Here is a 26,783-nt window from a genome sequence, read left to right as displayed (position 1 = left end):
GAAACCCCAGATTCTGTGGCTATTGGAGATGGCACCTACTGCACAACAGCTGCCAGAGGTTCGCCGAAGCGTGACACCCAGGGAACTATGCAGCCACTGTGAAAGTTAGTGGACCTTGAAAGCATAACATACAAGTGGCTGCTGTGTCTGAAGGTGACCCAGACGATGACCACAATGTTTTTCTGATCTCAGCCCTGGGACACAAACCAAGAAAATGCTGGCAGCCCTGGCACGGAATCCTGATCTCAGAGACCCCTGCGCCGACCCTCATTGATACAGGAGCAACATGAGGAGAAGCTCATAGTTTGCCGTACTAAGACCCGAACCTCAACTCCAGCCAACTAAGTTGGGGATTTTTGTAAAAGAACAAATTCCCCTTGCAGGGACGGCCAGGACCAACTTGAAACATAGTGACACCGAGTCAGTGGGAACGCTGTACGTGATGATTGTGAACACGGCTAGAATGCTCAGCTGTATAATGGCCGAAGAGCTGTAGGTAATTCACTTTGGATTTGGTGTCCATCAAGAAGGACTAGAGAACATCCGACTGGAGTTTGATGAATCATTCAGTAGAATAGGATGCCTTCGTTCACACAGACGACACTGTGCAGCCATTAGCCCTCAAACAACAGCATGTTATATGATATGATAGGTTATTTATAATGCACTTAATACCCAGAGGTTTTTAAGCGCGGACCCAGGGTTCCAACCTGTGGTGCTCCGTGTCGTTTTGCTTCCAAGGCAAACACGTTGCCCCTGAGCTATCCTCCCAAGATTATATTCCTTCCCATTTATCCCCAAGGTGGAGGAGAACCTATGCAAGCTGGAGAAAGCTGGTACCATCAAGAAGGTTTATGAGTGAAACGCCCTGGGTTTTACCGATGGTGGTAACGTGCAAACCCAAATGACCAGACCAGGTGCACGTATGTATCACCATATGTTTACCAAACAGGGCGGAGAAGCAGGAGAGTGACCACATGCCCAGTCTCGAGTAACTGCTAGCTTGCATTAAAGGAACCAAATATTTCTCTAAGCTGGACTTCAACAGCAGGTATCACCAGATCCCGCTGCACAAGGATTCCAGCTGCATATCAACATTCTCATCTCATGTGGACCTTCACTGCTATAAGTGCCTGAGCTTCGGTGTCCTCCGCAGCTAAGGCCTTCCAAGACACTATTAGAGGGGTCATCGCTGGCATTTCAGGAGCAATCTATGTCAGCAATAATATCCTAATATTTGCAATAACACCCGCCGAACACCTTCACGGGCTGCAGAGGCTGAGAGACCAAGGCCTTATGCTCAGCTGGATCAAGTGCACATTTCATAGGGACCATCTGGAATTCTTTCTATTTGTATTTGAGAAGGAAAGGTTCTCGGGCGATCCTCAAAAAGGCAAGTGCAGATCTTTTTGGCCATGGTTCTTTATTGTAGGAAGTTCGCCCCGAACCTTGCCTCCATCACCGAACAGTGCAACAGCTGACCTAGATGGCTGAACCCTGGGAATGAGGAGAGAAATAGGCCACTGTGTTCCAAGCAACTAAAGATGGTTTAGCGGAAGACACAACAAACAAGCAGCAGATGCAGCTAATTGTCGATGCTAGCCCTCTTGGCGTTGGTGCAGTACTCACACAACAAATGTAAGCTGGAGATGTTTTCCCTGTGGCATTTCCAATCCAGGCATTAACTTCTCAGGAAACAAGATATTTGCAGATCAAAAAAAGGAGGCCATAACTGTGTTGTGGGGATACCACCATTTTCACTTATACTTGTATAGAAAACCTTTCAAAGTGCTAACAGAATAGAAGCCTCAAATTCCACTTTCAAATGGATTGGTGCCCTGCCCTCCCCTGGGATGGAGAAATGGATCCCAGAACTCCAGGAGTTAGATTTCAACATTGAACACTGCCTGGGTCTGGGAATCCGAAAGACTTCCCATTACACCAACCCTGTGAGGCAAGAACCAGTTCAATTAAGGCTGCCTTATGTCTGGAACGGCACGTGAACATGTTGGCAGCGGCAAAAATCCTGACAGCCCTGTTGATGAAAGAGATCCAGAATGCCACAGCTAACGACACATGCATATGAGTTATAAAGCAAGCTCTTACCGCGGGTAAATAGAAGAGCTTCCCACAGGCCCAACACCACCAAATGGAGGAAGCACATCATCGTCTAAAGAGTCTGTTACTCTGGAAGCAGGAACTATCCATCTCTTAAAGGGGAGTTCTGTTAAGAGGTTCCAGAAATGTAATCCTGGAAACTTTAATCACAGGAGTGTTCCACCTTGCACACGTAGGTCACCAAGGCTAATGGAAGGCCAAGAGTCATCTTTGGAAGAAAGTGTGGTTCGCAGGGCTGGAGAAAGCCTTGAAAGTAATTTTTCTTGAGGTGCATCGCATGTAAAACCACGGGCATCCCTCCGGGCCTAGCTCCTATCTAGTCCATGTCAAGAGGTAATGCCCCCATGGGAACATGCCAGTGCAGGCTTCAAGTCACTACCCAGTGGCCAATGTACCCTTGTGTCATCAACAAATTCTCGCGCTACCGTAGGTGGAGATGGTAGGCTCTACCGCAGTGATTGTGGAGATTACGAAGGTAGAAAAGATATTTTCAGCACACGGACTGCCGATCTCTGTAAAAACAGACAACAGGCCCCCTTTCAAGGAAGGAAGTGGGACAATCCTTGGAAGCAAGCCCTCAACATTCATCACTGGGGGATCATCCTAGACTGACTGCAAGCCAACGGAAATCATGAGCGTTTTAAGCACACTCTACATAAAGTCATGTGGATAGCCATTGATCAGTGTGAGGACCTGCAGAGAGCAATATTCAGGTTCCTAAGTGAATACCGAGCAACACCTCATTCTTATGCAAGAGTATCACAAGCCAGCTTTCCACTAAGGCAAGCTCCTCATACCACCATCCCCACAGCGTAAGGATGGGCGCCTTCAGAGTACGATGTACAGAGCAGTGCAGCATTACGCAAAGACCCCAACAATGCACGAGAGCCAGTGGAGAAAGCCCCGTGACTCTACACTAAGAGTGGGAGATGCCTTACTCGGCAAAAACTCCATTTGCCTTGAGACCCCCATCCATTCACTGTTGTAGCCAAGGGAGGCAGCATGGTCACAGAAAGTAGAGGATCATTGCGAGTTACCAAAAAAGTGTCCCACTTCAAAGCCCTGATCAAACACTCCGAGGATGGGACAATCCCCAGCTAGGGTCCTGGGGAAGAACGAGGGACTGGGAGCAGTGGTGGAGGACCGGTGGAGCAGAACCCAGCAGAGGGTGGAGTTTGCGTCACCGGATGCCTATTCAGAGGTGGGAACCTCCGATGATGCAGCCACTCCAGTGCAATCACGGGGGCACAGATACTGCACCCAGAGAAAGAGACAGGCACCAGGCCAGTTTAAGGACTTTATTTTGGGGTGACCAGGACACAGACACAGCACAGAGGGAAGTGCATGAGCAGAGAGTGATTTACCCGTATAATGAAGAGGAGGCATGCGATGGTGTAGCGGGGTGGAATGCAATGCATGCAGTGTTGTGATTCACAGGTCTGTACCCAGCCCTGTGGTGACACTATCACTACAATAACAAAGGCAAGTCTTACCACATACAGGCGTAGAAGAGAAGCAGCCAGTCACACCGAGTCGTTATGTATGTTGTGCTTTGAACCCAGAATGGCAAAAGACTGAGAGATACCTCCTAGGTCCCTGAATCTCTTTCCTCGCTCCAGGCTGCAAAAGTGACTTCTGTTCGTCTGTGTTTCATAGTCCTCCAATCATAGCACAGCCATTGGACAGGGGGCTGCAACGCCTCCACTCCAAACTGCCCTTCCACCAGAAGGCAGCAGTATCAAGATCGCTGCCAACACTTTGGGGACTCCGAGAAATGTTTTGAGGTGATACCCTGGGGAAGAAATGGCTGACGTAGAAGCTACCAGTGACTGCCAGACCAGCATTGGTTTATATACCGTTCTAAAACGTGTTTCTAAAAATCCATGTTATTAGGGCATAAACAAATTGATGCTGAGTGAAATAATGTGATTTTCCCAGAATCCCATAATTCAGTCATGCAGGAAATCCAGAAATAAAATCCAGGCCTCTCACCTCCACAGCCAGCTGTTTATTCACTTGAGTACTTCACCTCGGACAGTAGAAAAATAGCAATGTTTATGTGCTGAAGCAATCGTGATAAAGGGCTTTAGAATTGCCACCTTAGTTGTAATGTAAATGAGAAAGCCTCTAGAACCTTCTAATCACTGTCTCTCCCTGCCAATTGCTTTACCCATAGCTCCGGCCATATCTCTTAGGACAACCCTGTGTGACTCCTCACCTGATTTGTAATACTTGTGCTTCTGGCTTTTGCTGAACATGCCATCCTCCTCTGCCTGCTGGGCTGCCTGGCGCAAGATGGCCGCCAGCCTTCTCTCCACCTCCCGCCAAACCTTCACATCGCTCTGCTGTTGCTCTCGGTGGCTGGGGTCTTTGTCGTCATAGTGCGGCAGATGGGTGGTGATTGGCTGTAGGACGTACACCGGCGGGACAGCATTTTCGTCCTTCCAGAACCATTGGTCCAGGAGCTGGATGGCACCGTCGTCCCCTTGCATCCTTCCATAAAGGATGCCATATTCCATTTCATCTATAACACGGGGAACAGGGCGGTAGCCATAGCGGTTCCCAATCAGGGCCTGGAAAAAATGAAAATATATTTAAATGTCAACCATATTTTCATTGCTGAGTATTAGGAATTAGACTGTTTCTAAGCACTCTCAATGTCTGTCAATTGATGTAACTAAATCACAAAATAATCGCTTGATTTGTCCAAGACGCAATCATTTCAAGTAAACAAGACACACTTAGATTTAAGCCAACTATATCACACCCACTCCCTACCGGAATGATACACATTTCAAAACATTCTACTGTCACCAGCATCGCATGAGGCAAGTATAGCTCCAGCTTCTAAATTACAGATATCGGCCAGTCAGGAAAATACGGCAAATTCATTCTGTCCATTTTTAGTTTTGCCTTATATGCGGTGCTGAAGTGCCACCTATAAGCCAAACCGATTGCATTGGTGTACAGTTGCGAGGGAGAGGGCATGTGGAGGGACACAAAGCTTGTGGGTGTTGTTTGGTTATTTACTCACCCAGTGACAACCCATGGAATGATCACACAGTATGTACCAGGGCGACCATTAACATCAGAGGCATTGGGACAGATCACATGTCCTTCCTCTAAACGGTCCTACGGCCTGGGCCGGGCATTTCCGGTAAAGCGGCCCAGAAATGGAACAGCCCACCGACGCAGCTAAGACAGGAAATGAACCACACAACATTCAGAAAAACCCTGAAAACAAACTTATTTAAGTGAAGGCTGCTTGACCCAGAAGACCTGTAAATCCGAGTCTTTATGTGTACGCCCGATGCCTGAGGGCTTTCGGCGCAATACAAATAAATACGTTTTTTTAAAATGGACATGCTAAGTGCTACAGCCATTCCCACTCCTTACCTTCCTCTCCCAGAATATCCTCCTGGGATCTCTTTGAGCAGACTCAGTCATGCAACAACATCAAGCTTTGTGTTGTATAGGGCCTGTCTGTCAGTGTTGTTCCACAGCAGTTTTCTAAGACTTAATGAGCAATTCCAGCCGGCTAGGAAATGAGCCGGAACAAGGCAGAGCTGAGCAAAGTGTGCCTTGCCTGTCCGAGGTCCAGAGCCTAGCACAGAAACTCCCATATCTGTTTCCAAGCTGAGCTCTAACCCACGGGCAGCCACACGCCATGAGTCTGAACACAGAACAGCCAAAGCCTCACATCCTGTTCAGAAGCTGTCCAAGTTGGTATACATGTCTTGCACTTTACAGGGTTTGTTTTTTGTTAGGGTGAGTATTGTGACCAACAAAAAGGGTCCAACTTCCAATACTTGCTCAAATGGGTTCCTTGCTGAAGCACTATCACAGATATGCTTCACACTTAACACTCTGGGCATGCTTTTGTTCCCCAAATGTTATTTGCTTTTATGCAGATTGTCAGGCTTGGGTTCCATTCTAGAGATAGTGGGCCTTATTATGAGTTAGCCGGTCTGGATTTACCAGTGCCGGTAAAACCGTACCAGCACCGTTTTCCGGACCGGCTAACTCCGAGTTCTGTGGCCTTGTGGTCTGGTCTGACCTGGCGGGCGTAACGCCACCGGCCGCAGACGGACGTGGAAACCTCGGCACCATTACTGCATGGTGCCAGTGTTTCCGTGATCCCCATTCCCGTGGAGTCCTATGGGACCTATGGGACTCCACGGGAATGGGGAGTAATGGAATGCCGGCGCCGGATATACCAGACCACTACCGCCAGACTCGTAATGGGGCCCACTGTGTTTTGTGACCTGGCCTGGGGCCACACCCCTACTCCCCTGCCCACCCCCCCAAGGAGGGTGAGAGTTTTGCAGGGTAAATTGTTTCAATTTTCAGCACTGAATTGCAGCAGTAAAGGAGAATACAGTGTAATGAAGGTATCCTAAACAGGTGTGCCTTAAACCTCTTGATTTATTAGCAATGTGTGTGTCCTCAAATCTGTTCTCTGTAAAATGGGCAGGGTCTTGTGTGTAGGTATTCAGCATTTGCCAGGCACTGATATCATAGGCACAGGTTCCCACACCATTTGCCAGCTGTTGCTCGCTTACGGCTAGATTGCAAAAATATGGCAATTCCAGGCAAATGCCTATCTCATGCCTACACAAAATCCAAAACCTTTTTTTGCCATTGTTTGGTACATATAGCAAACAAAGTGTTAGATTTCTTCAGCAGTGACCTATGCACAGTCACAAACCATATTGTAGGCTGATGATATTGGGCTATCCGATCTTACTCCACGGCACCTAGAGCAGAGTTGATTTGTGGCAGGAATAATTTGAGGCAACATCAGATGTAATGGAACCTAGCAAAAATGAACGCTTTGCACTTCTGAAATGGCATCTTAGGGTATAAGTGGAATCTGGGTCTATCAGAGGTTTGTAATTGTATTGTATTGTATTTGTACAATGCGCTTTACAAAGTTAAATAAAACAGTACAATAAAAATGAAATATGACAACCAAATCAATAATCAGAACTACTTAGAGGAAAGAGAAAGAAGATGATGGGTTTTTAATTGAGAACAGAAAATATAAGCAGAAGACGCACGGATTGAAAGTGGAAGAGCATTTCAATGCTTGGGTGCAAGAAGTGAGAAGGATCGAAATCGAGAACAAGCACAAGTTGGCTTAGCAACAGCAAGAAAAAATTGAGATTCAGAACGAAGAACATGGGGAGGGAAGTAGAAAGAAACATGATAACAAAGATAGGAGGGCGTAAGACCATAAAGAGCTTTGTAGATGAAGCAAAGAAAATGAAAGATAAGATAGAGATTGAAAGAAAGTAAGGCAGCAGAATGAAGAGATGGAGTAATGGAAGAACGAAAAGGCAACTGGAAACAAAGACGAATAGCAGAATTAAAAATAGAACGTCGAGGAGTAAGATGAGACTTGGGAAGACATAGTAGAAGAACAGATCAGTACTTTAAGTGAGAAAAGACAAGTGAATAGATCAAGAGTTTAGTAGCCTGAAATGAAAGAAAAGGGCCAGCACGCCAAAGATTATTAAGATGGAAACATGCAGCGCGAGCAGCATTAGTAATATGTAGAGAAAAAGGATAGAAAGGGATCAAAGATGACACCAAGAGTTAAAGCAGAAGAAGAAAAGAAAGAAGTGATGGAGGAAACAGGAGACCAGAAGGAGGAGAAATGGGGGAAGGTGAAGTGGAAGGAAAGAAAAGAACCTCAGTTTTAGGGGAATTAAGATGAAGGACCGACAGGGCCATCTAAGACTTGACAGCAAGCAGACAATAAGAAATTGTGTCTTGAAGTGTGGAGGAAATGCAGAAAAAGAAAAGAAAATGTGTGAATCATCAGCATAGAAGTGACAAGAGAGATTGAATGAGGAAAAAAGGAGAGGATCTAGAACAGAACCTTGAGGTACACCGAAAAGAAGTGGCTAAAATGAGGAAAAATGACCAGCCCAGGAAACAGAATAAGTGCGGCCAAAGAGATAAGAATCTAACCATCTGAGGTTAGGTTTGACTAATTTATCAATCGTATGCAACGCAGCTGGGTGCACCGTTGGCCTGCATCATGAGTTAATAAGCCTGTGAGAAACAATGGCTTTAATTAGGGCTATGGCATTAGTAGTCTCAGGTACAGCTCTCAACAGGGCTATTATTGCTATTAGTACCAGGCTTGGGTTGCTTAAGCGAGTTATTCTTCGTGAACAGGATAACAAACCTGTTTTCCAAAAAGAAAAAAAATACAAAACACTCTGACTGCCAAAAGAGTTAGAAAATCCTATGTTCTACGTTCATGCCAGCCGAGAATAGAAGCAAGCAGGGCTTCATTGTGCTATCATCCCTCCTGCCCAAAATCCTCCTCCATGTAGTAGCATTTATCAAGTTGGATATGCCCAAAGGTTTCAGTAAAATATGTAATAAAATGTCCATGCTCCAATGCTCCTTGCCTGGGCCACACCCTTGAACACCCATATTGATAACCACTGTTGTTCAGTTGTTAATCAAGTACATGAATTTGATCATGTGGTTCTGAAATTGCTGTTATACTGATACGTTTGCTAAGAGAGAACACAGTTTTAGTTGTGGAAATTAAGTCAATACTGTGAGGAGACACAGACAACAGATTCAATGTAACGAAATAATTGTATTAACTTAAATGTCAGGATGTAAGGACTATGCTAAGGTAGGATATCCTACCTAAATAAACTAAGGATAGTCTGTGTCAGTAACTTCAACTTAAAAGTCTGTCTGTGTCCAACACCTATGCTTGCCCTCACAACTGAAGTAAAACACTGTGTAGGGATAACAACTATAAACTAAACAGTGTTCCAAAAGTAAAGTTCTGAGCTATGTCCAGCTCCTCCTCTCCAAGTACAAACAAGGTCACCACAGTGTTCAAGTTACCTTCTCTTGGATTTAGGGTAATACAGTACCATACCTTTTAAATGTCAGTTTCATTGCAGCAGGTCTCAGGGTTCCCTTCCCCAAGTTCAATGTAACAGTTGTCACAAAAGGAAGTATCTTGAGGCTCCATCTTTAAGATAAGTTCCAACAATTCTTCACAGCCCAGGGTACCCTCCCCCCACACTTTAAATGCACCAATAGTAGTTTCCCTTTTTGACACAATAGTCGGTTTCCTTTTCAGCATGAAGGTGTAGGGGTTCACTGGTTAAGGCACAGTTATCAGACCACACAGTCTGACCCATCGCAGGTCGCGCAACCAGGAACCCTTAGTTCTCTTGCTCACACATAGCCTCCTCAGTGTTTTGCCTCTGTGTTTCAAGTTCCTTAGTTTGACTTCCTTATTCTGTACACATTCAATGTTGTATATTGTATTTCATGGTCTTATTCACAATACACTTCTTGTGACCCTTTTCCCCCCTTCATGCTTAGCTTTCTCCAAGTATATTGGTTACTGTCATTTAAGCACGATTTGAGAGTTTTATCAGTTTGATATTTAACAAACAAATAGTTTCTCAACTGTAGCTTCAAAACAAATATTTTCTCAGACTTGAATTCAACTATGCAGAGTTCTTAATTTTCTTTCAGTGCGTTATTCAATAATAGCAGATTTGCTGCTTTCTTTCAGGTCGTTATTCAATATTAGAAGATTGGCTACTTTCAGTTAATGATCAATATTGGCAGATTTGCTGCTTTCTTTCAGTTTGTTTTTCAGAATTGCAGATTTGCTATGCCTTGAGCCACTTGACTTTCTTTCATTCATATAACTTAATTTCCTTCATCTGTAACTGAAGCATTTATCCCATCAGTGTTGCTCACTACTTTCGCAGCCTGCCCGGAGCGTCCTGGTCTCTAGGTAAGTTCCCCAGCCTCACTGGTCGTAGGCGTCTTCCTCCGGCGGCTGTCGTTGCTTTCCTCCTTAGCTCTGGCTGCTGCTTCAGGTTCCGCAAGCCCTGCTGACCTGTGGACTGGTGCTTGGCTGGCACAGGCAGCCCCAATACCTCTGCAAGGCCAGACACTGCGCACTCTTTTCTCTGGCCTCGCTGCAGCTCTGTTTGCTCCCGCTTCACACAGGAGGCTCCCCTCGGCTTGGGGATGTCGGAAGCGTCCCGTCTCCATCTCAGTCTCCTGCTGATCTCTACCCAAGCTCCCCAGGTCTCTTTCTTTCTTCACTTCACGGCTTCTCCTTTTATACATCTGTGGTCCTTCAATAGGCTGTAGGTGTATTTCATTATTCAATTCTGCCTTACTCTGATTAAGAGGACATGCCTGACCTTCATACCTTGTAGGCATCTTCTTCGTCCCAGTACCTAAGTGGTGAGAGTGAGTGGTGTTCATTAATCTCAGTTCCTTCTTCCTCGTCTCAGTACTAGAGTGGTGAGAGTGTGTGGTGTTCATTACTCTCAGTTGTCTCTTCCTTACGTCAGTACTGTCAGGTGTCCCAAGAGGTGAAAGAAGGTGAGCTGACCTACAATAACCGATAAAGGTCAGGGAGGGTTAGGTTGGTTGTTACTAGAATAAGGGGGATACTATGTCTCGCCTAAAGGCACCCCACTCCCAATCTCCAAAGACCCTTCACCCAGGTGATCCCCCCTCGCTTGTCCACCCCCAGGATCAGGATCCAAAAGTGATGGCCTTTCCCTGACCACCTGCGTAGAGGATCCAAGGGGAGTAGGAGTGAGAATACCCTCAGGTTTCTCACAACACGCAGAGACGAATATAATAGCGCATATCCAGGTCTACAGTGACATTCAACATACTTTTCCTCCTTAGAACTATTATGTTGCTAATGAATCTTTACAGCCATTTCTGCCACAGAGAAAATTCTGCATTTTATATGCAATGATACCTTTTATTTATTTATATAGCGCAAGAGTTTGCAGGGTCGCAAAGGTCATTTCTGTAGGTGTGACCCATTCTGAACACAGGACATGCAAGGTCGTGTTCGATGATCTACTATACAATCTTCATACTCCTTCTATAAATCAAACAAATAATTTCATTACTTGGAAAGTGTTGTTGATGTGAACACTCCAGACCCATTAGGTGTACCGTATAGTGGGTTCAAGAAGGCTTGCGAAGGGAGAGGTCAATTGGGTATTGCTAACACGTCTCAAACCTACCAAATGCATTGGGAGTTTGTTTCTACTAGAAACCTCTTCAGGCCCAAGTTCAAGATTTAGGCCCTCATTACACGGTTGGAAGTAATTCCGCCAGGCAGAATAACCGTTACTGCCGAGCATCCTGGTGGAATGTCTGCCAAATCATGAGTAGGCACGGGCGCCCACCATACATCGACAGTAATGATAATTCCGTCAGAGGAATTACTGCCGAAAACCACGACACCAACGGTAATTCCACCAATATACGGTGGAATTACCGTTACAGCTGGACAATCGGCAGTAATTTGCTGACGGAATTACCGCTGTTTCTGTTCATGTAATTTGGCGGTGCATTCATGGAATTACCGCCACCTTGTAATGATGGCTATTGTGCAGTGGCCACCGTCCTTCACAGGACATCTCTTGGAATTCACGACAGCTAGCCCACCATTTTTCTCCTGGCAGAGAATACATCAGAAAAGAGTTTGACCACTACTGCTTTTGCAGTATGGGCTCTTTCTGAGGGATTCTCGCCATCCACGGCTGAATTATGATACAGTTTTAGGCACATGAATCTGAGTGCACCCCTGGTTCCTGTGTCTTAAACCGCCTAATGGGGTAAATACACACCTATATATGTTCTGCATTTATGCACGCATGGCGGAGATTGGGCCTATGGACTTCTAATAGCCATGTTCAAAGAAGCAGGCAGAGTCCACAAGCATACCTGCCTCCCCACCTGCATCCAAATACTGATGAGGGTGATAGCACATTCTGATTCCCTGCATCGAGCAGGAAAATCAATGGAGCGGATTTGCCATGATGTGTCTCGCTCCATGAGGGGAATATCAATGAAAATGGCGCAGATGCTGGAAATCCCACAACAAGTTTGTTTCCATTGGTATTCCTGCATCCATGGCATTTTATTAATTATCAAAATGAGGTATGTAGTGACTGTAGGGGATAATACATTAACAAAGCTGTCAAAAAATACTTTTACAATGTGGCCTTATTTTCAGGTTTAACAGTAGTAAAGTACTCATTAGAACCACATGTTAAAATAAAACATGCTATTCAGGACAGATAACAAAATACGGCCTATGTGTTGGTATATTATGTAACACTCAAACCCTTGACATATTACATCTTGTGTTTGTTGTAATCTTTATCTACACGCCACATCATTGATGCTCTATTCCGCTCTGTCAACTTGATCTACACTCTGCCTCCCCTCCCCACCGATTAATTTGGACCGATCACTCTGCCATCTTCTCTCTCATGACTGCCACCCCATTCTCCCCCCCGCCTACCCCCCGAACCCCCAGTCTAACCAGTTCCATCCATTCATCCCGCGTACCTCTGTGGAAGAAAGTCATAATAAGTCCCGACCTGGCTGAATCTCTTCTAGCCTCGCTACCAAACTAACTTCACTCTCCATCTATCAACCTTTTTGACCAATGGTTCTCTAATTGTAATTGTAATTGGTTATTTATAGCGCCCTTAATACCCAGAGGTTTCTAAGCGCAGACCTGGGGATCGAAACTGTGTTGCTCCACATCATCTTGCTTCCAAGACAAGTATGTTGCCCATGAGCTATCCTCCTCTAAGGCCCTCATCCCTCGACCCCAACCAGATCTGCTTCTCACAGACTAGACTATACTCCAAAGTGGGTCATCCACTCCCTCAAATCCCTCAAAACCCTTAAGCACTGCCTAGAGCACACATGGCACATGGCAGGCCAGTTCTACACACTAGAACAGAGCCACTTATGACCGACAGATCAGGGCCTACAGGACAGAAATTAGGAAAGCCAAAAGATCTTTCTATGGACAACAAATAGCCAACTCCCTTAACCCTAACAGGGAGTTCCACAGGACCATCGCATAATTCAAATATCCACTCTGCTCTATCCGCCCTCCCCCCACTCCCAAGCACTCTGTGAAGTAGCTGCCATGCCAGAAATGGAGTCAGCACAGATGTAAGTTCATCCGTGGCACCGTGTGATTTATTTAAATTTTTATTTTTATTGGAAAAAGTAAGTAGCAGTTCCACACATTTACACACAAGAAATAATACATCTTACACGTCATTGCCCAGTGATATAGGATACACAGCGAAGCATCCAACAGGTACAGGGTACGGTAGTCACATCATGGCCCAGTACTATTGTTCATACAGGAGGGGGTGGGAGGGACCAGGGCCTCATCTGCTAGTTTGTGAAGATAGCTACAGAATGCAGACCATACGTTTTTTGGGCATGAGGTCGCCGGTAGTAACGTAATATACTCTTCCTCACATGTTTGCGTCCAAGTGAGTGCATTCAACCACATTGGAATAGTAGGTGGAGAGGAACGTTTCCAACACTGCAATACACGATTTATTAAACCAAAATTCACAGAATTCACAGAACAACATTCCACAACAGAACCTAGAATGGTGCGTGCGAGATGCACACTAAACTACAATACACTTCCCCCCTTATCAAAAAACCACAAAGGGAAAGAACAGGAAAGTACACGGAAAAATAGTGGGCCTAAAACTCGAAGGAGAAAAGAAATGAAAGGATATAATAAAACTGAGAAGAAGAACACTGTGGACAAAATCCTAAAACACGACTAAAACTTAATCAGTAGCATACATAATACTTCAATCTTCTGGGCGGTCTGCAGGCCCTGGTAGAAACACACAACCCACATTCATCGGGAATGCCTGCCGCACATCCTCCACCACAACATTCAACCTGTCCCCATGATCGAAGGTGTCAACCCTACTACAGTCAGACTACTTTTCTGGTGCACCTTCCCCCCTCCTGAGATCCCACTCGCTTCCTCTGACCCATCATCCATCCACCACACCCCGGACACATCCTGTACAGAAATCCTGCCTTCCGTCCACTCCCACAAAATGGCTCCTAGTGCAAAATCATTAGCATCGACAGTCAAAACCGTTTTGCATTTAACATCAAATGTCAACAACAACAGAGCTTCATCCACACACTTTCTCACACACTCAAACTCCATCTGACAAGCCTCTTCCATCCAAACTTCATATGCATTTTGAGCAGCTGCCTCATGCAAATGGTCCCTGGAATGAACCTTACGTAAAACTCAGCCATTCCTAGAAAATACCTTAGCTGTTCCTTTGACACTGGAACAGACGCACCCGTCAGCACATCAACCAAACTCAATAGTGTGGCCCAAGTAGGTGATGCATCGAACTTTCAACTGGCACTTTGATATTTTCACTGTCAGCCCCTTCTCCTGCAGCACTCTCAACACTCCATGCAACTTCCGGTCATGCTCATCCTACGACCTCCCGCACGCCAGGATCTCATCTTGAAAATAATGTACACCTGTTAATCCACCAAACAACTTTTGTATCAAATGTTTAAACACTGCTGCCATGGATGGCATCCTACAGAACACGAAAGCCCCAAAAGGTGTCACAAAAGAGGTAAAATTGCATGAGGATTCGTGCAGCTCGGTCTGATGATAAGATGAGGAAAAATCCACTGTGGAAAACCTTGACGCTCGCCCATTGTGGTCAGAAGCTCCTTGAAGTTCGGGAGTGAGTGCCTGTCCACCCAGATATTACTGTTTAGATCCTACAAGTCTACACACATCCTTAAGCCCCCATCTTGTTTCCTTGCCAGCACAACTGGTGATAGCCACTCCGACAACACAATCGCTTCAATAATCCCCCTTGGCATGAGCTTGTCCAACTCCGCCTTGAGCCCCTGACAAGCCAAAACTGGCATATTCCTCACCCTGTGGGCAATAGTTATAGTTCGTCTCTTCAGCACAATCTTGTGCACAAACCACTTCAACTTCCCTAGTTTGTCACTGAAAACAGTGGGATACATGGCCTTGAGGCCTTCCTTACACATTTGTCATTCAGCCTCCACACTGAAAACAGGCAAAGCCCTTGCCGGGTGTATTTGTATGTCCAACGCCGCCTGTTCATCCAAGCCAAGTATACTTGCTCCCTTGCGTGCCACATTCAACTTTCTCTTGGTCTGTCTCCCTTTGAATTGGATGTCGGCCTACTCATACCCCAACCAACACAGTAAGGGGATTCTGTCCATAGGCACTGGCCCTCATTACGACCCTGGCGGAGATCCATGGTGCAATTTGCACCATGGACCATGGCGCAGAGCTGCCAACTCCGCCATGGCGCCCCATTCCGACCTTGGCGGGGCGGTAAGTCCCCAATCCCCATTTACCCTTCCCCATTTTTGCCCCATAGGGTATAATGGGAGTGGGGAAGGCGTTAATTACGCCACCGTAGATTACGGTGGCGTAATTAACGAGGGGTCCCGTAGCGCCATGGATTTTTCCGCCCGGAAAATCCGGGCGTAAAAATCACCATGGCGCTACGGAAAGTCCTAATCTGGCGGAGAGGTACGCCATGCATTACGCTGGCGTAAACCCCTCTCCACCAGGGTCGTAATGAGGGCCACTGGGATTTATGTCTGGAGGTGCGAGTGTACCCACTGACTTCTTAAAGGTCTCTTAAAAAACTCAGTAGAAATCATGGTATATGGGGACCCTGAGTCTACCATCTTTTCGATGTCGGCACCATTCACAGTCACTGCGTTGCATGGTTCATACTTCTTCTCACCTTGAACATGGAGCAGCACCCTTTATTCAGTCACTGCGACTGGGACTGTGAGCTCCTCTTGTTCTTCGACCAAGTTAACACTTGCTTTCAGTGGTCGCAAGCCCTCCTTAGCCACTCTGCTGCCTCACAAAGTGCCCCTCATGCCACACCACTTACATGCCCTGGACATAGCTGGGCACTCTCTGGACTCAGTGGAGTGACTGCTTCATCCACATCTGTTGCAGGGGTCCTCGTTCCAGCGTTGCACTGTCCTTCCATCCTGGGGCGGTAGGGTTTCCCCCCCATCTGCCTTCCTTGTGGGATACACGGCTTGCACCACCAGCCCTCCACTGTTGACCTGCACTCCCTCTTTATGTGTCATCGCCCTGATGCTCTTGGCAGACTCCACTATTGCTCAGACCATCTCCATTGACATCTACAGTGAGCGATCCCTCTCGATCCACAGTCCCTCCCTTATCTTTGTGTTACACGTGTCCATCATAATGCGGTCCCTTATGTATTCGTCCAATACCCCTGTGAACCTGAATGTCGCCACCAGGACTCAGAGGGCCGTAACGTAACTGGCCATGGATTTGTCTGAACCTTGAACTCTTGAGAAGAAATGGTACCTCTCCAAAACAACATTGACCGTCTTCCCAAATCGTTTTGTTATTTTCTACAGGATGGTCTCGTAGGCGCTCACCACCCTGTCTCCACCATCAGCCTCTAGTTATCCATAATGTACCGGTAGCCACGGCAACCAAAATGGGCACCACACTGTCCCACAGCATTGGGTCCTTCCTCTAGTGTTTCCGCCTGACTGCGCATGCCCAGCTGGGTCTTTGTGCCTGTCCCTAAATGCCTGTGGGAACCTGTAACACCCCTCGCTGCAAGCAGGGTGATGTGGTGGCCGCCTGCCGTGCATCATTTACAGCAGGCCCCTACTCCTTAATCCTACTGCTTTTGCACAGATGGAGTCTGTGCACACCGATGGGCATCCTGAGCCGTGGGGCACCATCTACCTGCTGTGAGCTAATTCCCAAGCTCATCACCAAAATTAAGTAATTGCCATGCTGTAAATGATGGAGCCGGCACAGAGGTAAGTTCATCCGTGGCACCCCATGGTTTATTAAACCAACAAAACTCACAGAACAACCTTCCACAACAGAACCTATAACGGTGCATGCGAGATGCGCACTAAACTACAACATTCTGCGATGCCCTGTCTGATCACTTTTACAACATCGCTATCCAAAGATCCCACACCATCAACACCAAATTAGCAACGTTCACTCCCCCTTGTCTCTTCCATCTCCTGACTCTTGCCCCCATCAACCAGCACACCCCTCCTCTGCCATTTCCCACCCTGAATTCCTGAAACTCCTTTCCAGTAGCCACCCCTCAGGATCCCCTGGAGACCCCTCCCCCACACACACCTAAAGAACATTATATCCTCAACCTGTGAAGGCAGCGTTGCAAGATCGATAATTAACCATTCACTGACATCAGGCATCTTCTCTGCAGCTTTTAAAACCTCTCACATCAATCCCCTACTTAAAAAGCCTACCCTCGACCCCCTCCTTCCTTCCAACTACTGCCCCATCTCAAACACCTGTTTCATTGCCAAACTCTTAGACCACATTGCATACAACCAGCTTTGTCGCTTCACAGAATCCAATTGCCTACTTGACCCTGCCTAGTCCGCATTCAGACCTCTCTGAGGAATTGAACCCTCCCTTGTCTCCATCTGGCATGATATGAAAAGAACAGCAGACTCAGAAGGCTGTGCTGCAGTTCTCCTCCTTGACCTTTTGGCTGCCTTTGACACTATCAGCCTCTCCATCCTCATGGACAAACTCCGCTCTCAAGCGATCAGGGATTTTGCTCTAAGATACACCTCCTCTTTCTTCGCCAACCGGATCACAAATCACGCTCCTCCCACCATCCTCCTCTTCCCCCACCATGGTCTCCAAAGGGTTGGACAGGGGGCCTCCCTGTCTCCCCTCCTCTTCAATCTACCGAAATCCCCTCCGCGCACTCATCCGCTGACATGACCTAATCTACTACAACTACGCCAATGAAATTCAGATCATTTTTAAGATTCCCAAAACCCCAGCCTATTACCATCCTGACCTCACCTCCTGCCTCCCAGAAATTGATCATTGAATAACAGCTAACCACCTCCTCTTTAATCCTGGTAAAATCGAAATGCTGATTTGCAGCGAAAACTTCACTCTTTACCCAACCCACCCCCTGGCCACCCTCCCTAGGCGCCCTTCCCATAGCATTCATTTCAGTAAAGAGCATGGGATGCACCTTGGACTCGGATCTACCACTCACCACATCAATACTGTATCCAGATCATGTAATGTTCACCTCCGCATCCCAGACAAATCTTCTCTTATCTCTCCTACCCTCAGGGACTCTCAGCAATCATGGCTATCATCCTCTCTTGCCTAAACTATGCCAATTCCCTCTATCTGGGCACCACTGCCTATCAGCTCAGAAAGCTCTAAAAGATACAAAGCTCAGCAGCTGGGCTCCTCCTTGCCCTCTGACCCAGAGAACACATCACTCCTGCCTTTAGGGTGCTCCACTGACTTCCTATCAGCCGACGGGCAACATTCAAGGCCATCCGCATTGCCCACCGCGTCCTCCACAAGACAGGCCCTGAATTCTTCCAACACAAGCTTACATGCTTCCAACCCATCAGAAAATGTAGATGTGGCTCTGCACTGATGCTTGTGTTCCCCGCTTTCAACTCCAGCAGAGTTGGAGGATTCTCATTCTCTGGAACTCCCTTCCACTCAGCATCTGCCACAAAGAAGACCACATCTCCTTCAGGAAGGCCCTCAAAACATTGCTCTTCCCTTCAGCAACCTGTCTAACTTTCCCCACTTCACGCTTACGATCATGACACCTAGATCATGACACTGTTTGTGCCTCCACAGTATATTCTCCAGAGCAAGGTAACATATAATTTTTGGAGCGGACCGGATAAACTGATTCCACGGCCACATCAAAAGCAAGTTCCAACTGAGGCTCAAGGTACATAGTTACGCACCACTTCAGTGGACTCTAGCTGCAGGCACAGCCACAAACTTGCACGCACTTGCCTCCCTCCACCAGAAAAAATCACAAGGCAAAGCAGCTAAGTCCCACGACAAAATTCCAGTCTCGCTGGACACATAATGAGTCTCCTGCACTTGCATACTTTACTGACCACCTCTCAGCACCCATCCACATGCCTGATCATCATGGGTAGATTAGTGGAACTCGGCCACGCCTCCCAATTTATTTTTGTTCAAATACACACGCATTTGAAGCCTTCTGACAATTTTCCCACACCTTGGACTTGTCCCCACCCCCTAAGGGGCTCCCCCCACAAGCGCATTGAGGCCGTACTAATCGGATAAAGGCGCTTTATTCCCACACCCATTCTGGAGACTGCAATATCTTTGATTTTGATTAAATGTAGTCCCGACTGGGGAAATTCTCTCCATATGGTCTTGGGAGATTCCAGCCCTCAAGGGGTGTCTGCTGTGTAACGTGGTCGGTGTCATTCAGGGGTGAAAACAACTGATTTTCGAATGCATAGCCATTCAAGATACGAGATGCAGGTTTCTTAGTAGATTTGTGGCTGACCACCAAAGAGTTTTTGGATCGGGCTGTTAGTGGGCCGGAGGTGTGCTTAACTATTGCATTGTTGACATTTCCGGGTAGAATTGGGATACTCCCTATCACTGATACATGATTGAAATTGATATGAAATTCTTGACTCTTTGCTACCCTGTCTAACCTTGTTTCGCGTCCAAGTTTTCAGTCTCATCTTTATGCGGGTATATGAGCTTCTACGGATTTGTACTAGTTTGCAGGGATTTGCACGAATTTGCAGGAATTTTGCATGATTGTATATGGATTTTAGATGCATTTTAGTCTTCATCTTTACTTATTTGTGCAAGGCTTGGTAATTGTGTGTGGCACATATGTGGTTTAGTTCATACACACCAAGCATCATTCAAACAGAGGGGTGCTCAGCCAATGGCCGGCCATCCCTCCAGGCACACACATGCACACAGGCAGGGCTCGCACATAAATACATTAATTCAGACTGTTCCTGGTAAAAGTGGTTTCAGGCGGACTACTGCCCCCAGTCATGGGCCACACACATCCAGTGGCCAAAGATGGCTTCCTCCTAATCCATGCACAAAGAGGGAGAAGGGCTAGTCATGTGAGGCCCCCTAGCCCCGGTCTTCCTGTCAAAGACAACTTCCATTTCGATGAATGGAGGAGAGAGTCAAAAAGGAAGAATGCCACCGTTGGGCACCATTTTACACATGCATACAAGCCACCACCAGCCTAGCCACATGACTAACAGAGAGAGGGTACTCTCTGAAGTCTCTTGCACCAAAGACTGCCCCCATCTGTACTACCAGTCTCTCCTGGACTCCTTAGAATGGGCGTGCCTACAAAGAAAAGCGTTGAACTCATCTATTGCCGCTGTTTCTTTTCGGGAAAGTCTCTTTATTATGTCGACAATAACTCTTACTTAAATGTGTGTTCCCCACCCAATACGCTGGTGCATCTTCTGTTTTTCAAACGTACATTCCTGTGAGTGTATTGATTTTATATTGGCCTTTTCAGACCTAGAAAGATGATCATTTTGTAAATAATATAGTGTGTGGACCATCTTTCATTTGGCAGTACTGAAAAGCGTACACTGTACCTGGAAGCCATCCCGCTCCGCCTACTGTGAGGTAGTGCTGGGCTGCTCTGTCACTACTGCCACTTGGAGAGCCTGGGCAGCTTGAGGGAATCAATAGCAAGACCTAAGTCTGGAGGAAAGTCCTGGGAACACTGAGCACAGGGCCTTATGGAAAAAGTTCCAAACACCTACATGGGTGCTCAACATCATTTGCTTAACGTGGTCAGGGGTCACACATGAAAGCGTCCACCCGCAGGATCCCTATCGACATAGTAGAACACAGGATAACATCTGTTATTACAGCACTTAGAAGTGCGTGGAATCTTCCATGAAGCACTGCATACAAATGTGATATATTGGGTATCAGGTGATATTATGCCCACCAATAATATCGCCATATATATGGTTGTGGGGTAAGGCCATGCGTGATATTATTAGTGTGGATAATTTATCGGTTTATTGGGAACGGGGGTTGCGGGGTCTCCCCCGCTCCATTAAAAAAATTATGGGGGTTGCAGGGGTGTCCCCCGCAGGTTCCATGGCTTGATATCGCGCAAAAATGTGGCGATATTTTTGTATGGCGATATTTTTTCAGGGATATTAACACATGGAACCAACACTTGCTATTGCAATTGCACTTCTACTGTGGAGCAGCAAGGCCGGAGCGGCATCTGTTGAAGCAATGGTTGCTACAAACAGCCCCGCACTACATGTAAACACTGCAGTGTACATTACAAACAAGGCCTTTGTCCTGTGGGACTGAAGATGATTACAGCACTGAGGGGAACAGGGGAAATGCACTGCCATGCTTTCAAACACAACAATAACACGCTGCACAGCCAGTGCAGATGTAGTAAAAAGGCTGTGATGCAAGTTTTGGATTCTAACACATAGGAGAAAGATGGCAAGGATGACTTAATTTGGCAGTTGGATGTTTCAACCTTTACAAGGACATCTGGGGCCTAATTACAAAAACTTGGCATCACTACAAGTTCAATGTTGCATTGCATTAGCACATGGGCAAACACTGCCCTAGTGCAAAAAACATGTTCTTTCAATGCATTTTTGATGTTGAGAGCGAGAGAGCTTGAATAAGGCGGCCTTGTGTTTTTTTGTACTATGGGTCATTAAGGAAAGGTAGATGTTGATAGTAAAGCGAAAGGACGTAGCAATGGATGTAATATGGGGAGAGACTCCATCCAGTTTCATTCCCACCAGCCATTTCTGGGTTTGATTGTGCTTGGTAGAACCCAAGGAGAGGACGAATTCCTTCTGTGTGAGGTTCCGTGTAATGCTGGTGCTTGTAGCCTCTATGCTTGAATGAGTAAGGGGGAAAGGTTTTAGTTGATGGATAGCATTAATGGAATTGATCTTTAGGTATTACTGGTGTACTGGGCTGGGTGTCAATGATGTAGTGAAGGGTCTTGATACCAATGGTTAGTGTGATATCCCCTAGCGCAGGCTTCTGTAAACTTTGTCTCTCTAGAAGTCTAGATGTTCAGCCTAGCCAGCATAACCAATGGTAGGGATCATGGGAGTCGTAGTCCAAAACATTTGGAGAGCCGCAGGTTAGGAAGGGTGCGCCGCAGTCAGTGTGATAGGTATGGCAGCAGGATCTTCTCAGCCCAGTGTTAGAGGTGGGAAGCATTTGGTTGCTGAGTGGGAGGGAATACCGGGTCGAATAGCAGATTCGTTGCTAGTGTAGAAGTATACACAGCGATACGGTTATCTCGAAGTACAGAGGATGAAGGGAAAATAAGGAGTGAAATCTGGGGCCTAGAAGTAGTAGATGATGCAATAAGCAGAGCAAGCACCAGCGCAACAAAGCCCTGACATATACACCTACCACCTGCCAAACACCCATCGCTGTGTAGCGGCTGATCACTTCCGTTAGCAAAGGCCAAGTGTTGATCCCAGATAATTGAGGAGAGTAGCTCAGTTTACTTGGGAACATGTTCTTTATACTGTAATAGAAATTATTATAATTTGTGTTCTTATTTAGCGATTCACCCAAGAGTCCTCCCCCCCGGTGGTGGCACTCTCATTCTAAAGTTGTACCCATGCTCGTCTCCATTTTTTCAAAACACCTCCTTTCCTTGTTTTCAGCATTCATTTTAAACACCCCTTATTCCCGAAATCAAGGAGTCTGTAAAGCAATTACAACTCCCTGATGCTTGACATTTTCTAATCTGCACAAGACACCTAGACATCTCTTGTGTATTGCCCTACTGGTCTTCACACCACAGAAGAGTTTCACACAAGCATCTTCTGAATGAAATGTGCAAGTGTGTCTGCATTATTACCTCACTGTGTCATGTCAACTTAGACACATTGCAGACTAGCTAGAAAGCAGTCAGGCCCATGTGGTGCAGTCGTTTACTGTGGCACATGCGCAGAATGATGGTCATTGGGGTATTATGAATTGCCAGGGAAAGGGGCCATTAGCATTCTCCATTTCACACTTGTGTCTGCCCCAGCCCAGCAATAAAAGACAAAACCTAAAAGAAATATGCACAAAAAAACAACCCTTTATCAGGACTTCACGGACGTAAACCTCTGTGTTTTGCACTTCAAAAAGCACATTTTGCCTTGTTTTCAGGAATGAGGAGGCGTATCAGAGAGCAGTGTAAGTCCTCCCACTTCTAAGTACTGAAATGGGATCTTGAGGTCCAATTGCCCACCACAGAAAGATCAAGGGCTGAGTCAGCCCTGCTGCCGGATCCAAGCTTCCAGAGTGCATGCAGGTGAGCATTTCTCAGAGTGTATCTCCGGTGCACATTTCGCCCATATGTTCCTAACCGCCCCCTGCGCTTGCCCGAGCCTTACGCCGTTCAAGTTCCGCGCGTGCCACTTGCCCCGGTGGGAGCGCGTGCTTTTTCCGTTGCAGCAGCGAGGTTTTGGAACTCGCTTCCTCTTCCTCTTCGGGCTACTGCTGATCATCTTTCTTTTCATTGCATCTTTAGAGGTTAGGTACTGCTCTGGATGACCGTTCTGTTGAAGTAGCGCCAAGATGCCTTTGGGCGTACGCTGTGCTTTATAAGAGCTTTAACCTTTGAGCTATCGCCACATTACTTTGCTGGACTAACGAAATTCCTCTTCAGCTAACGAGAGTAAGCAATTTATAATTATTTCCCACCCTGAATGCACCCCCTTGTTTGTGTGTGTGCTTTTGTGGGGGGCAAAGGGGCGCTGCATACTGTACTGACCCGCTGGAGAAGTAATGCTCTGCACGGAAAGATGTTCAGGGTGCTGAAATAATAGTGCTGGAAAAACCAGTCGTTTTGGCATTGGGTGGGAGACAGACAATCGGTGGGGTTGGTGGGGAGCAGTGCACAGGGACAGGAGATGCCAGGAGGCAGCGCCTCCCTTTCGATGTGGGGTGGAGGGAAGGCAGTTAGAAAGGGGGCCGGAGAGAGTCAAGGGGGCAGGAGAGTCAATGGGACTGGTGAAAGCCAGTGGGGAGAGGTAGGAGAGTGTCAAGGGGCAGACATGAAGTAATATGTGTGCAGTGGTGGGGCAGGTGGGGCATATACTGTTGTGGAGAAGACAGGACATAGGCATTGGGGACATGAAAGGGGAATGGGGGAGGGAGGTTAGAGACAGTGCGCGCAGTACAGGGCATGGGTGGAAGGAGCGAGGAAGTGGAGAAGAACGAGGCAATGCAGGAGGCAGGAGAGACAGTGAGGAGAATTAGGGGAGAGGTAGCAGAGGGGGGGGCTATGGAGCGGGCCTTGGAGAGACAGGAGATTCTGATGGGAGGCGATAGAAGAGAAGTGTTGGAGTAGGAATGATTAAGGCCCAGAAGGACAGAGACAGTGAGTGGAGCAGGGACAGCGTCAGGGCCTTTCAGCCATTTCAGTTGAAATGTGCCCCAGGGCTCAATGGGGTTCCCATAGCAGCTACCCTTATGTTAGTAGTATAACTACAGAGCAACATATTGCTTTCATTCAAGACATGAAACGTGCGCTTTTCCGCGTGCACCTACAAGCTGCCTTTGCTGGCTGCTGTCACCTTATTGCAAGACTTTATATGTGTGATGTGCTTTGCAGCGCACACAGTAAAGACTTCCTTTGCTGGAACCCAGCACCCAGCACCCAGCAGCCCTGTTATCATCTCTTTGCCTTTAAATCACTTTTACTGACAAAGAACAATTACTAGCTTTTCAGTGGACCATTGGCATAGCAGGGGTCCCCGCAGCTTTTGCTGTGTGAGGGGGCTACACCGCCAGATGTCCAGGTGTGGACTGCCTCAGCCCTAATCCTAACTAAAGGCATGGCGACGGCTGGGTTGGAGCCTACTGCATCTGGCTTGTGTGTGGAAGGGAGGACTTCGCCTCCTGCTCCCATGCACATGTCCGGCAGGAACCAGGAGGCTCTCCCTGCTTTCTCGTCTCTGTCTGCATGGGGCACAGAAGCTGGAAGCCTGGAAAGATGGAGATTTGAGCAGTATGCAGGTAAGAAAGTATTTTTATTTTTTAAATGTGTGTATGTCTAAGTGTGCACATGCATGTCGGATGTATGCAGGTATACACATGTACATGTGTGCATGTGTGCATTTGAATGGTTTATGTATATATAGGTGTGAGTGTGCATGTCGTGTAAATTAGGAAGCAGTATGTGAGGGAATGCTCTGGGTGCGGGCATGGAGAATACAGTGAGAATGTTTTAGGTGCGTGGCATGTGTGTGTGCATGTGAGAGAAGGAGTATGGGTGAGTGAATGGTGAGTGAATGGCTGGCTATGAATGTGATTAGGTGTGCATGCAAGGCGACGAGGGATCAAGGGGGGAGGCACTGCATTTTGTACTGGGAATCTGCGAAGAAACAAGCATGATAACTGTTAGTAAGTGGCTAGACTGGCATCTTGGTGCGGCCAGTCTATCCATTTCTTACTGTGTCATGACATTTTGTACTGGGCATCCATGATAAAGCAAGCATGATAAGCTCTCTATGGCTACACTCGGTCGCTCTTGCATGTTTGTGGGAAACATTTACGCCCCTCCAATTAAAACTTTCACCAGCTGCCACCAGTGTCTGTTTCATTTGGCTGCCAGGGGCCAAGCATCGCCCATTGTTTCTATGCTAGGTGACAGATTTAAGCTTTGATTAAAAACCATCCTTTCTTCTTTCACCAAGTGCAGTGCGTGGCATGCCCCAGCAGCAGCGCAATCATTATGTGCTTTGCGCATGTGTGGGGGTTCAGGCTGGCCTGCAGTGTGGCATGGCCCTGCTTTGTTGAGGAACTTCGGGGCGGGGGGGCAACATGGCTCACAGGGGGCCCCTACATTTTGTGCTATGCCACTGCAGTGTACATTTATCCCATTAAAAAATGCTTTGCAAAACTGGCCTGAGTGTTTCAGCTCCTCGCAGGCTACCTGCCCACTGATAATCATCTGCAGCGATTAACATCCTTGCTGCATTCCATTGCATTCATTTTTATTTAAGCACCCCCACGGGTGCCTAAGGCCGTTTTTCTTAACTGTAGTTAAGGGGCCCCCAACCATCATATTGAAATTGATCCAAGGGCTGCCCCCGGGAGCCCTTGCAAAATCATATTGAAATTGATGCAAGGGCTGCTCCCGGGAGCCCTTGCAAATCTTCCATTAGCCTGGAAGTGGTGGTAGGTGAGACAGTGGGCGGGAGGTGAGGGGGCATGACAGACCTATGGGTGAGACAGGACAAAGGCTGTCCCGGAGGCAGACTAGAGGCAGTGTTATTGAGGAAGAGGAGCGGATGTGTGGGGGGCAGCAGAGCACTGTGGGCTTTGTTCACAGGCACCAGGGGCTACATCCACCACAACCAGCAGCAGCAGCAGCAGCAATAGAAGTACCACATTACAGATGGGAAGAAGCAGCCAGCCTCAACCAGTAATACAGTGGGCCAGATCTGTTTGCATCACAAAACCAGCATCAAAGTTATGCTCTGCCTTCCAGCTACATAAACTCTTATAACTGTGAAGGTATTAGTTGAAATGTTCCATAGTGCTCTGTGCTGCAGGAAAGGCAGCATGGACAATGGTTTGGAGCAAATAAGGGGGTCACTACTGCTGGACAGAGTGTGCCTGCCTTTCTCAGAGAGCTCCAGCTCATTCAGCAAAATGTTTGTGCTCATTACCAAGCATGTTAATGAGTATAGTATTCAGACTGAGCTGGTGAGTGTTATTATAGGTTCTTTCACCAGAACTCTCCTCTCCATATAGGTCTTTTCAGTTTACTGATTCCCATTCCAAAAAAACAGAATACTTTTCCCAACCCCTGCAGACAGCCGAAACCTCTATCATAGAATATGCGCCAAGATATGAATGAGTTTTTATGTCACACTTT

At 46.9% G+C, this 26,783-nt stretch overlaps 1 protein-coding gene across 1 annotated transcript in view; it reads right to left on the bottom strand.

Moving 5' to 3' along the window:
* The window catches only part of NWD1 (NACHT and WD repeat domain containing 1), a 337,845-nt gene that overhangs the window by 214,123 nt on the left and 96,939 nt on the right, over positions 1–26,783 (bottom strand). The window contains exon 4 of the mRNA XM_069649205.1: positions 4,337–4,691. Coding sequence (XP_069505306.1) covers positions 4,337–4,691 — 355 coding nt within the window. The remainder of the gene's footprint in view (positions 1–4,336; positions 4,692–26,783) is intronic.

Source organism: Ambystoma mexicanum, chromosome 1p, assembly GCF_040938575.1.
Source record: "Ambystoma mexicanum isolate Mex_15411 chromosome 1p, UKY_AmexF1_1, whole genome shotgun sequence".
NCBI classification, from domain to species: Eukaryota; Metazoa; Chordata; class Amphibia; order Caudata; family Ambystomatidae; genus Ambystoma; species Ambystoma mexicanum.
Note: the sequence above shows the minus strand (reverse complement) of the source record. Positions and strands in the feature narration are given on the sequence as shown.